The 13,789-nt window shown below is 47.0% G+C and overlaps 1 protein-coding gene across 4 annotated transcripts in view; it reads left to right on the forward strand.

The window, feature by feature from the left end:
* AXIN1 (axin 1) overlaps window positions 1-12,862 on the forward strand; it is a 168,540-nt gene extending 155,678 nt beyond the window's left edge. For 3 of the 4 annotated variants that reach the window (XM_068243572.1, XM_068243571.1, XM_068243569.1), the window contains exons 7-11: window positions 148-324; window positions 2,852-3,097; window positions 6,232-6,339; window positions 8,995-9,162; window positions 11,728-12,862. In XM_068243572.1, the coding sequence (XP_068099673.1) occupies window positions 148-324; window positions 2,852-3,097; window positions 6,232-6,339; window positions 8,995-9,162; window positions 11,728-11,854 (826 nt within the window). In that variant the 3' untranslated portion in view covers window positions 11,855-12,862. The remainder of the gene's footprint in view (window positions 1-147; window positions 325-2,851; window positions 3,098-6,231; window positions 6,340-8,994; window positions 9,163-11,727) is intronic. The other variant, XM_068243573.1, reaches the window with a different exon arrangement.
* Window positions 12,863-13,789: the final 927 nt, after the last annotated feature.

A 13,789-nucleotide genomic window follows, 5' to 3' on the forward strand; every position in this document is an offset into this window, starting at 1 on the left:
GCTGTTAATGTGCTAATATCTTTTTCCCAATCGGTCCTGTATTTGTCTGAAGTTGGGGGTTATTTGGCTTTATAGTGGTCCTGTAATACGTGCCTTTTGTCTTGTCCTCGACTTGAGATAAAACCTTTGATTGCTTCTTCCCTGCAGTGGAAAAGTGAGCATGCTCGCCAAACGGAACGCCAAGAAAGTGGATTCCGGGAAAGTTGAAAGTGCCAACTACGAGATGCCAGCCGTTCCAGAGGATTCGGAGAGGCACCAGAAAATTTTACAGTGGATAATGGAAGGAGAGAAAGAGATCATCAGACATAAGAAGACCGTCCACAGGTGAGAGGGCGGTGCCTTTCATTAAAGCTTTGCGTATAATCTATGCTTTAGGGATCCTGCTAGATGGGCAGCAAAGCTACAGAAACAGGACTATGAAGCTCTGCTTTAGTGGATAACTGCGGACTACTAGTAGTGTGGCTGCTTGCCATGCAATCCCAGCACTTGTCATGCAATCCCAGCACTTGTCATGCAATCCTACCACCTGCAGTGCTGTCACTATTGCTTGTGCTCTGTGGCTTCTCAGATTTTTTCAAATTCCTGTTACACAGGGCAAGCCACGCCTCCTGTCACATCAGCCGTTTCTGTAACCGCTGCACTCAGCAATCAGGCTAGGCTTAATTAAAGTGGATCCAGGATAAACCTATAGTTTATAGGGCATTCCTTAAGCTTAATACTTTTTGTTTGTACGTTTTAATACTCTTAATTCCCTATAAACTAAACCAGCTTCACCTACAGCTTCTCCAGAGTGCCTTGGCACTATTAGCCTTAGTAGCAAGGGCTTATGGGAGCTCAGTCTGGGCAGGAGGAGGAGGTGTTTCTAGCCAGATTTCAGAGGCAGAAGGGAGGAGGAGAGGAGTGAAGTTTTCTCAGGCTGAGGGCTGAAGATGCAGAGCAGCTTGCCTGTGTGTAATGATCACAAGCAGAACATGGCTGCTGTCATTGTATCACAGGAAGAAGTAATCATAAACTGTTGAAGCTGTTGGCAGCTAGATTTGCTGTGTAAACTATCTAAACTTCAGATAAGATATATAGACAAGTTACTTGTTATAGTTAGTTTTTCATCTCAGATCCGCTTTAACCTCTTCTGGTTCTTGACGATTGAAGTCTATGCCCTGTTAATGTCCAGTTATTCCTGCCAGGGCTTAGATTTCAGTTATCCCCGCCATGCGCTCGCATCGCTGCACCCACTCGCTCTGCTGTCACACTGACAACAGGGCTTCCACACATTGGGCATGAGCCGATTTCATTACCTCCTGACCCCGTGATTGCTGTGAGCCAATCACAGCGATCACAATGCTAAAAAGGGCACGGATGGCTCTGGTCTTAAAGCGACTAGAGCTGTCTGGTCCGGAAGAGGTTAAGGGCGCCTGCATGACCAAAACAAGTGTCCCTGGTACTAAGCGGTCCATATAAATGTAACTGAACACCTGTAATAGAAAATATATTCATTTAACCTTGCAAAAGGATGTTCAGAATAGAGTTGGCCAATGGTGCTGGTGGTCATCGGTACCTACAGTTGTTTCATTGCCAACCTTCCCCCCCCCCACCTTCCATTCCGTATGGGATCTGCCATCTTGTCCAAGAGAGGCTACAGCTGCCGCATTTTGAAGTCCCCAGCGAAGTCGCCAACTGCCGCGTTGCAAGTGCCAGGCCAATTTATTTTAGCTTTTTTTTCAAATTTCTTGTTACATTTCTTTGTGTCCAATTAGTACTGATGTAATATGTATTTATGGCCATTTGTCACTAGGGGGCAGTGTGAGACAATAACAGAGGACTTCTGTTTTCAGTTTCTATGTTTTCTGCTAGTAGAGAGAGATTAAAGCATTCCAAGAATTCCAAGAAGAGGTCACAAGCAGCACACTTATCTCAAACGAGATAACTCCATTGATGCTGCTAATGGGTCAAGAACCCCCTTTATGGGAGGTTCTTTTTATACATTTTCAATTACAGTTGCTCAGTTGCCTTCAATGTTACTGTTTAAATTTCTTGGCCTCAGCTTGTTGCATTGGCTGAATTTTATTGGAATGATATTTTGGATAGTGACCTTGAGTTTGGTTTTAGCCTTCCTTAAAGTGTATCAGAGCTGACAAAAATAAAATGTTTTATACATACCTGGGGCTTCCTCCAGCCCCATCCGCTCAGATCGCTCCCACACCGCCGTCCTCCGCTGCCTGCAGCTTTGGGAACCGGGTCCCGTCACTGACGTCAGTCTACGCAGGAGTAGTGCGCCCCCTACGTATCTCTAGCAGCTGCTGGAGAGATACGCAAACAGCGCACTTTACTTACGTCAGGCTGGCTCCAACTGACGGAAGTGCGGGGACCCGTTTTCCCAAGCTGCTGAGAACGGCGGCGTGGGAGCGATCGGAGCCGACGGGGCTGGAGGAGGCCCCAGGTATGTATAAATCTTTTTATTTTTGTCAGGTTTGAGTCCCTTCAAGTGTGGGCTTTGGTTGGTTTTTAAAGGGAACCTAAACCGAGAAGGATCTGGATTATTCATTTTAAAATAATGCCAGTTGCCTGACTCTCCTGCTGATCCTGTGTCTCTAATACTTTAAGCCACAGCCCCTCAACAAGCATGCAGATCAGGTGCTCTGACTGAAGTCAGACTGGATTAGCTGCATGCTTGTTTCAGGTGTGTGATTCAGCCACTACTGCAGCCAAAGAGATCAGCAGGACTGCCAGGCAACTGGTATTGTTTACTAGGAAACATCCATATCCCTCTCAGTTAAGGTTCCCTTTAGCAGCATGCATGTTTGTGGGTGTGAGTCTCTCACTGACGTCTGTGTTGTTCCATTCCCCCCTGCAGTACATCAGGAGCCAAGAAGCAGCCCAGTCATGATGTGCCTAGACCGCTGTCCATTGAGAGGCCCGGAGCTGTCCACCCGTGGGTCAGTGCCCAGCTGCGCAATGTGGTCCAGCCTTCTCACCCCTTCGTACAAGACCCCACCATGCCACCCAACCCTGCGCCCAATCCGCTGACGCAGCTGGAGGAAGCCCGCAGGCGGCTGGAGGAGGAGGAGAAGAAAGCGGGGAAGACTCAAGGGAAGCAGAGGTATGCCGCTGTCCTGCCGCTGTCCTTGTGTGTGGCTTCTGTTACCCTTTATGTGGCGTCCTACTAGAGAGAACATCAGGGAGGAGACGTGCACCAATGGGCGGGCTGTAGCGTGGTCACATGAGGTGCAGATTGTTTATGCAAATTCCGTGTTCTTAGAGGGGTGTCATTTGCATAGCCTAGTAGAAGGTCCTTCCTTTTAAATATATATTCATTCCTGGCACTCGGCTACAGCCACATGGATTTCAGATGGTCTAAAACACACCTGACCCGAGGCAAAGCTATTTAAGGTAAGCACAGAGGTGTGTCCACGCTGGCTCCACCTACCTCTGTGTGTTATCCATTTCTCTACTTGTTCACCTCAGTCCCCATAATCCCGTCTTTTGGCTAAAGTTACATTTTCAGACAGGAAGAGGCGAGCTTGCAGCTTCTCTCCTCTCGCCCCTTCCATTCATTCCTTTTCTTGCCCCATTTTCTCCCTTAAAGAACCCCTGAAGTGAGAGGTATATGGAGGCTGCCATATTTGTTTCCTGTTAAGCTATACCAGTTGCCTGGCAGCCCTGCTGATCCTCTGCCTCTAATACTTTCAGCCATAGCCCCTGAACAAGCATGCAGCAGATCAGGTGTTTCTGACATTGTCAGATCTGACAAGATTAGCTGCATGCTTGTTTCTGGTGTTATTCAGACACTTCTGCAGCCAAATAGACCAGCAGGGCTGCCAGGCAACTGGTATTGTTCAAAAGGAAATAAATATGGCAGTCACCACCTCCTTCTCACCTCAGGTTCACTTTAAGATGAGGTAATGGGATTTGTGAAATTAGGGAGCGATTATGGGAATTATGGTATTAAAGCACACCAGAAGTGAGTGATATGGAGGCTGACATATTTGTTTTCTTTTAAACAATGCAGATTGCCTGGCTGTCCTGCTGATCCTCTGCCTTTAATACTTATAGCCATAACCCCTGAACAAGCATGCAGATCGGGTGCTCTGACATGCAGTGTGACTGGATTAGCTGCATCCTTGTTTCAGGTGTGTGATTCAGACACTACTGCAGCCAGAGAGATCAGGAGGGCGGCCAGGCAACTGGTATTGTTTAAAAGAAAATATGGCAGCCTCCATACACCTATTATTTCAGGTGCCCTTTAAGTGTAGTGAATGGAGTGAGGTTTGGGAGGGAAACATTTTTGACTTTAGCAAACAGTCACATTTTTCAAGCAGTAAATACAGGGAGACCATGGAGGAGGAGGAAAGGAACGGACTACATACAGAGCTGTGTGAATCCAGCATGAATGTTCCGGTGGGTGGTCTCTCTGCATGTGTAATCCAGTGAGATTGAACAGTATTTATGCAGGGTATACACAGTGGGTGGTGAGATTGTAACAGGTCCCCGAAGAAGCGGTTGTAACTTAAAATGGTAGATTCCCCCCCCCCCACACTTCCTGCTTGTTGCCCTGATATTTGTAGCTGAGAAATGTGTCAGTTTACTTTCTGGGAGAATTAACCAATCAAATGTGGCAGCCTGAGTTAAAGCCCGCCTTCTCCAGTATCTGCTCGGCAAACCATGTGATTTTCAGAGCACCGGCTGTCAGCAAGTTTTCCTCGCAGCAGGTTTGGGAGTGTTTTTTAAAGAAACACTGAAGCCAAGTAAAATCATTGCTTTAAACTTTTATTAATGTTAAGCACTATAGCTAGTGCTAAACCGCCGCATCCCTGCGGCAAAACTAGGTGTTTATACCCCCAAATCCCCAGTGAAAAATCCACAACGTTTTTGGTCGTGGATTTTGCTACCCGGGGGGGCAGAGCTATGAGCTGCAGCTCTGACTCCATTTGTGTCACTCTGCCTGCGGCTCTCCGCCTCTCCCCCTCTCCCCGCCCCCCCCAGTGAATGAAGATTGAGAGGGGCGGTGATCAGCGGGGATTGACGCGCTGAGAGGCAGAGCTGCTGCCCCAAGCTCTGCTTCAATCAGGAAGCACTCCCCGCAGTTAGCACAGAGGATTTGGAGGGTATAAACCCCTCGTTTTGCCTCGTGGACGCTGCGTTTTAGCACTAGCTATAGTGCTTAAAGAGACACTGAAGCGAGACTAAATCTCGCTTCAGGTCTTATATATAGCAGGGGCACGTGTGCCCCTGCTAAAACGCCGCTATCCCGCGGCTTAACGGGGGTCCCTTCACCCCCAACCCACCCCCCGCAAACCTGGGTCGGAAAAAGGTCGCTGGAGCTGATCTTCCTGGAGGCAGGGCTAACGGCTGCAGCCCTGCCTCCAGTCGCGTCTATCAGACGCGCATCGCCGCCTCTCCCCCGCCCCTCTCAGTGAAGGAAGACTGAGAGGGGCGGGGGAGAGGCGGAGGTACGCGTCTGACAGACGCGCATGGGGCAGGGCTGCGGCGGTTAGCCCTGCCCCAACCAGGAAGCGCTCCCCCGCTGCTCGGAGGGGGTTTGGGGGGACAGGGACCCCCGTTAAGCCGCGCTATAGCGGCGTTTTAGCAGGGGCACGCATGCCCCTGCTAGCTATGAGGTCTGAAGCGAGATCTATTCTCGCTTCAGACTCTCTTTAACATTAAGTTAAACGCATTGATTTTATCTCGCTTCAGAGTCTCTTTAAATAGTCATTTGCCAGACTTGGTACAGCATAAAGGGCTCCCAGTCTCTGAGTGACATAAGATGCTCAGTTTTATGGGAACTTCTACAGTGTACATTTTTTAAAATATAGGGTTTGGGGGGGCAGCATACTTTTTGTGGAATTGTAACTTTAATATCATGTGTTGTTAACGCATCATTGCTACGGAGCAGCCGTTTGTCTTAGTCTCTTCAAAAGCGATTTATTCTTGACGATTCCGCGGCGCTGGTCGGCTGCCTTGTCTGATCGCTTTTCTGTACAACTTCCACCTCCTGATCCGTTCAGGCAGCGTTCGATGAGGCAAGCTGACCTAGCGAGCGCTCTGAATGTCCAGGAACAGTACTGTCTGCTCACCATAGCAACCAGTCAGTTATTCATCTGCAAGCCTGCTCTGATATGAAATACTGACAGCCCGATTGGTTGCTAGGGACAGACGAGGCTCCCTGTGTCGGAAAATGTCAGGCAGTGATGGCTTTAGCCGGATCTCATTCTAATCTGTGAGGTTGTTCTCTAGGTATGTTCAAGAGGTTATCCAGAGGGGGCGCTCTTCTGTCAGGCCACCTTATATTCCTGTGATGAATGTGGTGCCATCTGTCTCGGACATGGACCTCTCAGAGTCACAGTATGTCACTCTTCATTTCTTGTGTGGGTTTGTCTGTAGTTGTAAGCCCTCCCCCACACCCCCGATGGTCTTTTCCCTCTGTGTACCATCACCCTGATAGTGGGTTCCCTTTGTGAAAGGTCGCCCTGATAATAGATTCCCTTTGTGTAACGTCACCCAGATTGTGGTTCCCTTTGTAAAAGTCACCCTACCTTTGTGAAACGTCACCCTAATAGTGGGTTCCCTTTGTAAAACGTCACCCTGATAGTGGGTTCCCTTTGTGTTACGTCACCCTGATAATGGGTTCCCTTTGTGTTACGTCTTCCTCCTAGTTCCACTAGTTAGCACTTGTTAAAGTGTGATGAAACTCCATATTAACTAATAAAATAAAAAACATCCAATGAGAAATTACTTATTTAGCAGCTTAGTGTTCATTTTCAGATTTAGGAGAAATGTGAAATGAAAAATAGAAATATATATTTCTGCTGGTTTCCATCTTAACAGTTTCTCTGTGATGCCAAAAGTGACATCACTTCTGCCCTTCTCTTTTTTTTCATTCCAGCTCAGTGTTAATTTCCCTTCCTTCTGCCACAGCTTATTGTCCCTCCCACAGCAATCATCACCTAGACAACAGGCGTATTACATCACTGTGTAAACTCTCCAAATGCAGGGATGGATTCAATTACCTTCTGGTCATAGGCCCTGATTCATGAAGCTGTGTTGCTACAGCAGTGTGAGCTACATGACACCAGGGTGAGCTAAATCCAGGGAGGCACTCTACGCGCGGACTTGCAGTGTAGCGTGCCTTTTTTAGCTACGCGCCTGTTTCCCTAGTAACGCTCATGAGTGCTGGGAGGTATCGCGAGTGTTCCATCAAACCTTCCACTGCGGGAGGCTTCTGAGGTCCTCGGAGTCCGAGTGCTCCCAAGGACGAGCGACTCAGTACTGCGCATGCGCAAGAGAGTGTGTTGCTTGCACAAGCGCACTATGGAGCTGTCGCTTCCGAACACTTCTGAAGCCTCCCGGGCAGAAAGAGCGCAGTCTGCAACCCAACGGTTGGAGACTAACGGGGGTGACAACGCCGGAACAAGGGGAACAGGAAGGCTTCCCCCCTCCTTAGGTATTTTTTTTTATGTAAAAGCTCTTCAGGTTTACTTTAAAGCAGATCCGAGATGAAAAACTAACTATAACAAGTAACTGGTCTATATATCTTATCTAAAGTTTAGATAGTTTACACAGCAAATCTAGCTGCAAACAGCTTCAACAGTATATGATTATTTATTCCTGTGATACAATGAGGGAAGCCATGTTCTGTTTGTCACATTGTCACAGGCTGAGGGCTGGAGATGCTATCAGCTTGCCTGTGTGTAAATTCAGTCCCCTCTCCTCCTCCTGCCTCCCCTCTGCCTCTGAAATTTCTGGCTAATAACCTCTTCCTTCTGCCCAGACTGAGCTCCCATAAGCCCTTGCTATTAAGGCTCTCTGGAGAAGCTGTGGACGAGGCTTGTTTAGTTTATAGGAAATTATAGTATTAAAAGGAGAAAAAAAAAAGTATTGGGCTTGAGGAATGCCCTATAAACTATATGAAAGGAACACAATTATGCAATTAGTAAAATTTTTCTCGGATCCACTTTAAGTGTAACTAAAGGCCTATATGGTTAGGAAGGAGAGTAAAATGTGGAAGGGGAGTGAAATGAAGGCATCATTGGGACATTTTTATGGGGCCCACTGCATTGAGATTAAGTGAGAAACTCTCCTAAGGTTCTTAGGAGCCTGGCTTAAGTTTTCTCTAGCTGCTTTTGAGCACAGAGCATTGCAGAAGGGGAGCTTTGGCACCAAAATAAAAATGATCTTAATGCCACTCCGTATATGCTCGAATATAAGCCAACCCCAATACAGCTAAGACCCCAGTATCCGGCACCAATGGGAATCGCTTGATGTACTCACCGTTAGCATAAGCAACCGGCTAAAAAAAGCACAAAGCTCCCCCTACAAATACTCACCGGGACTCCAGCGATATCGGGCAGTCTCTCCATACCTCTTCACAGGCTCCTAACAGCTTTCTGGCATCCTGGGTGCATGCAAATCACATGACCCACATTGGCTTCCACACCGTAAAGCCATTAGGAGCCCTCAGGGAGGTATGGGGAGACTGCCAAACATCGTAAGTATTTTAAATACCTCCAAAACATCCCCCAACACTGCAACACTATAGTTCCTGTTATCATTCAGGCGTGCCGGTTAGTCGAGACTTCCTGTTGCCTGAATTCCTGAGGTACCTACTTTCACTTCAAGAACCAGGAAAAAGTAATGGACTTGAGTATAAGCCTAGGGTAGGAAATGCATATAATGCATCCCCACTTCTAAGTATAGCCAGATGTACCCCCCCAGTGTTAGGCAGCGCCCCTTCCCATAGCCAGATGAGGTCTCCCCCTCCCTAGTATAAAGACACAGCCTCGCACAGTAGGATTTTTGGACGACTGCCATGTGACTCAAGTATAAGCCGAGGGCACATTTTTCAGCACATTTTGGGGGCTGAAAAATTTGTCTTCTACTCAGGCGTATACGGTAGCTGGCATCGTATATTTAGAGAAACATGTTGTTTGCAGTCCTAGCTAAACAATGCCCTGTTAATGTGTTCCATGTGAAGTTCTGATTTTGGTTTTATTTTGTCAGGTTAAAGCCACAGAAAAAAGGTGCAAGTGGATCCTCGCAGCCTGGCGACAACATTGTGGTGGCGTATTATTTCTGCGGAGAGCCCATTCCCTACAGGACCATGGTGAAAGGCCGTGTGGTGACCCTGGGACAATTCAAGGAGCTGCTTACCAAGAAAGGCAACTACAGGTGCGCTCATACTTCCCGCTGTAGATAAATTATATTATTTTCTTTGTTCCCTTCCACTCTCCAAACTCTTCTCCAACTAAAAATCTTTAGAGCCAGAGCTTTCTGTCATGCTGCCCCTACCCTGTGGAAAGCCTTGCCAAACTTAAAGGGATACTGTAGGGGGGTCGGGGGGAAATGAGCTGAACTTACCCGGGGCTTCTAATGGTCCCCTGCAGACATCCTGTGTTGGCGCAGCCACTCCCCAATGCTCCGGCCCCGCCTCCGGTTCACTTCTGGAATTTCTGACTTTAAAGTCAGAAAAGCACTGCGCCTGCGTTGCCGTGTCCTCGCTTCCCCTGTTGTCACCAGGAGTGTACTGCGCAGACACAGACCATACTGGGCTTGTGCTATACACTCCTGGTGACATCAGCGGGAACAAGGACACGGCAACGCAGGCGCAGTGGTTTTCTGACTTTAAAGTCAGAAATTCCAGAAGTGAACCGGAGGCGGGGCCGGAGCATCGGTGAGCGGCTGCGCGGGCACAGGATGTCTGTGGGGGACCATTAGAAGCCCCGGACAAGTTCAGCTTATTTTCCCCCGACCCCCCTACAGTATCCCTTTAATCAAGACAGCTCCAACCCTGGGCATGTTTAAATCAAATCACCTGTTTAGTCTGGCGTTTATAATGACATGACTTTTTACCCTGTACACATCGCTATGTACTGATCTTAGACAAGCTTATGCGATTTTGGTCCTACGGGAGAAAAGCACTTTACAAATGTTTTGTAGTCATTGTATTGACCAAAGGTCATCTGGTAACAGAGCCCCATAAAGTGGGCTAAAATAGAATATTGTGTTTTGGGATATCTGTCACTTGTTTGGGTGACTGTAGAGCATGCATGTCAAACACTAGCCTGCTGAGCCATCAAATGTGGCCCGCAAGTGGTTTCTCCACTTTGCATTATGTTTGGCCCACTCTAGAGCACCAGTGAAGATATGTTGGAAAATCCCTAGATTACCAGAAAAATGACATGGGTGCAAAGCTCTAGACACCAGGGAACTGTATAGGGGATGTAGGGGGCACTACACAGAAGGGAACTGTATAGAAGAGGTGTAGGGGGTCACTAGACACCAGGGAACTGTATAGGGGAGGGAGGAGGGGCACTAGACACCTGGGAACCGTATAAGGGATGTAGGGGGCACTAGACAGAAGGGAACTGTATAGAAGAGGTGTAGGGGGTCACTAGACACCAGGGAACTGTTTAGTGGTGTGAAGAGGGAGCCACTAGACACCAGGGAACTGTATAGGGGATGTAGGGGGCACTACACAGAAGGGAACTGTATAGAAGAGGTGTAGGGGGTCACTAGACACCAGGGAACTGTATAGGGGAGGGAGGAGGGGCACTAGACACCTGGGAACCGTATAAGGGATGTAGGGGGCACTAGACAGAAGGGAACTGTATAGAAGAGGTGTAGGGGGTCACTAGACACCAGGGAACTGTATATAGGGGAGGGAGGAGGGTCACTAGACACCAGGAAACTGTATTAGGGATGTAGGGGGCACTAAACAGAAGGGAACTGTTAGAAGAGGTGTAGGGGGTCACTAGACACCAGGGAACTGTATAGGGGAGGGAGGAGGGGCACTAGACACCAGGGAACTGTATAAGGGATGTAGGGGGGCACTAGACAGAAGGGAACTGTATAGAAGAGGTGTAGGGGGTCACTAGACACCAGGGAACTGTATAGGGGAGGGAGGAGGGGCACTAGACACCAGGGAACTGTATAGGGGATGTAGGGGGCACTAGACAGAAGGGAACTGTATAGAAGAGGTGTAGGGGGTCACTAGACACCAGGGAACTGTATAGGGGAGGTAGGGGGTCACTAGACACCAGGGAACTGTATAGGGGAGGTAGGGGAGCACTAGACACCAGGGAACTGTATAGGGGATGTAGGGGGCACTAGACAGAAGGGAATGGTATAGAAGAGGTGTAGGGGGTCACTAGACACCAGGGAAGTGTATAGGGGAGGTAGGGGAGCACTAGACACCAGGGAACTGTATAGGGGAGCACTAGACACCAGGGAACTGTTTAGAGGTTTGAAGAGGGGTCCACTAGATACCAGGGAACAGTATAGGGGAGGGAGGGGGCCACTAGACACCAGGGAACAGTATAGGGGAGGGTGAATGGGGACCACTAGCTAACGGAACAGTATAGGGGAGGAGGGGGGCACTACACATCAGGAAACTTTATAAGGGAAGGAGGTTGCCACTAGACATTGAGGTTGGCCCATGACTTGGTCGCAGTGTTCAGTTTTGCCCCACATTGTTTGACACCCCTGAAATTGTGGAGGCAGAAGAGGAATGAGGAAGATGAATGTCCTGCAGAGAAAGGAATAGAAGTGTAGTTGACAAAGTATGCTCCATAGGGGTAATGCAGCATTCCATCTACTCTTTTTTGCATTCATCTTTCAAAAAGATCTGTCAAAAGAGGAAGTGTCGCCGTAGGCCCACAATTATTGTAGAAATCAGCAGAGATGTGGGGGGTGTCAGAGCTGCTTGCTCACCTATCCATCTGTCCCATTTCACAGGTATTACTTCAAGAAAGTAAGCGATGAATTCGACTGCGGAGTGGTATTCGAAGAGGTGCGAGACGACAACACTATTTTGCCCATCTACGAAGAGAAGATTATCGGTAAAGTGGAGAAGATAGACTAGACCCCTCCGGCCATCCGAAGACCCAAAACAATGTGCTCTTTTTGTAGTGAAGGACTTGATCGTTTTTAAAAACAAAAATGCTGGAATAGGTGATGTCACAACAGTCCCTTACTGCCCTACCTGCCGGTACCAGTTCGTGGAAAGGTCAGCCTCCAGGCAGGCGTCTTGACTTCTTTTCAAGAGAACCTGTCTTTTGAGGTCTGTACCGTCCCCATCGGGACTGCTGTCCATGTAATGTAGCAGTGTACAGATACAACTACAGATTGTTATAGAAACCTTGTTTATGAAAGCTGCATATTTTTGATACATAGAAAAAATTAAAAAAAAAAAAAAAAGAAAATACCGGGAAAGCAATTTTCCGATGTCACAGTGCTCTTATGTAAATTCTAAACACTACGGTGCTGCTGTCACCAAAACCTTTAGCCATCCCGCAAGGTCGATCGGGCGAAGACTAACCACCACGTTGGCCAATTTTTCTTTAACAAACGGTCATTTTCAACGCTCGCTATTTCTATGTTTTAACTTTCTGTGGTTCTTTGATCGTATTTGGTTGAAACGATTTATGCACGCCGGTCCTGAAAGTAGCTCTCCCCGGTAAATTTCTGTATAGAGCCACATGGTTTATTTTAAAATAACCTTTTCTTTTCGAGTATAACTCCTATGTGAATTTAACACGAAATATATAATATATATTCACCGTTGTAAAAAAAAAGAAAATACATATTTTTAAATTAATTTTAAGAATATTAAAATGTTTCTTTCCCAAATTTCTAAAAGCAGTATTGGTGAAATCTGACCATTATATGAGGGGGACTCAAATGTTTTTTTCCTTTCGGCGTAACTGAAACACTGAAATGAAAACACAGGTATAAGGAGATCAATCTGTCCGTACAGCGATAAATAATGGACATATAAGATGACACAGTTGTGATTTTGTCTTAGCATCCCCGCCTTTAAAGGACAACTGAGGTGACATGTGACATGATGAGATAGACATGTGTATGTACCGTGCTAAGCACACTAATAACTATGCTGTGTTCCTTTTTTTCTTGCTCTGCCTGAAAGAGTTAAATATCAGGTATGTAAGTGGCTGACTCAGTCCTGACTCAGACAGGAAGTGACTACAGTGTGACCCTCACTGATAAAAAAAAATTCCAACTATAAAACATTTTCCTAGCAGAAAATGGCTTCTGAGAGAAGGAAAGAGATACAAAGGGAATTTCTTATCAGTGAGGGTCACACTGTAGTCACTTCCTGTCTGAGTCAGGACTGAGTCAGCCACACACAGAAAGAAAAAAAAAAAGGAACACAGTCTAGTTATTTGTGTGCTGGGCACTTTACATACACATGTCTATCTCATCATGTCACACGTCACTTCGGGTATCCTTTAACAGCTCTTTTATATGAAATTAGAATATTGCTTTAAAGCGGACCTGGACTTCTCCTCTGCTCGAGAAGATAAGCAACAGCATAATAACCTTTAAAGGACCACTATTGCGAAAATCGCAAAATACATAGAAACCCGTACAAATAAGAAGCACATTTTTTTTCCAGAGTAAAATGAGCCATAAATGACTTTTCTCCTATGTTGCTGTCACTTACAGTAGGCAGTAGAAATCTGACAGAAGCAACAGGTTTTGGGCTAATCCATCTCTTCATGGGGATTCTCAGCATGGCCTGTATTCTTTATAAAGACACTCCCTGAAAAGGATTTGCTCAAAGATGCTGGCCAGCCTCCCTGCTCGCATCACACTTTTTTGGCAGTTTGACAGAGCAACCACCATTCTCTAAGTGCTTTTGAAAATAAAGAAAACCCTGAGAAACCCCAACGTGGAGATGGGCTACTCCAAAACCTGTCCTGTCAGATTTCTACTACCTACTGTAAGTGACAGCAACATAGGAGAAAAGTAATTTATGGCTCATTTTACTCGGGAA

Source organism: Hyperolius riggenbachi, chromosome 7 (assembly GCF_040937935.1).
Source record: "Hyperolius riggenbachi isolate aHypRig1 chromosome 7, aHypRig1.pri, whole genome shotgun sequence".
NCBI classification, from domain to species: Eukaryota; Metazoa; Chordata; class Amphibia; order Anura; family Hyperoliidae; genus Hyperolius; species Hyperolius riggenbachi.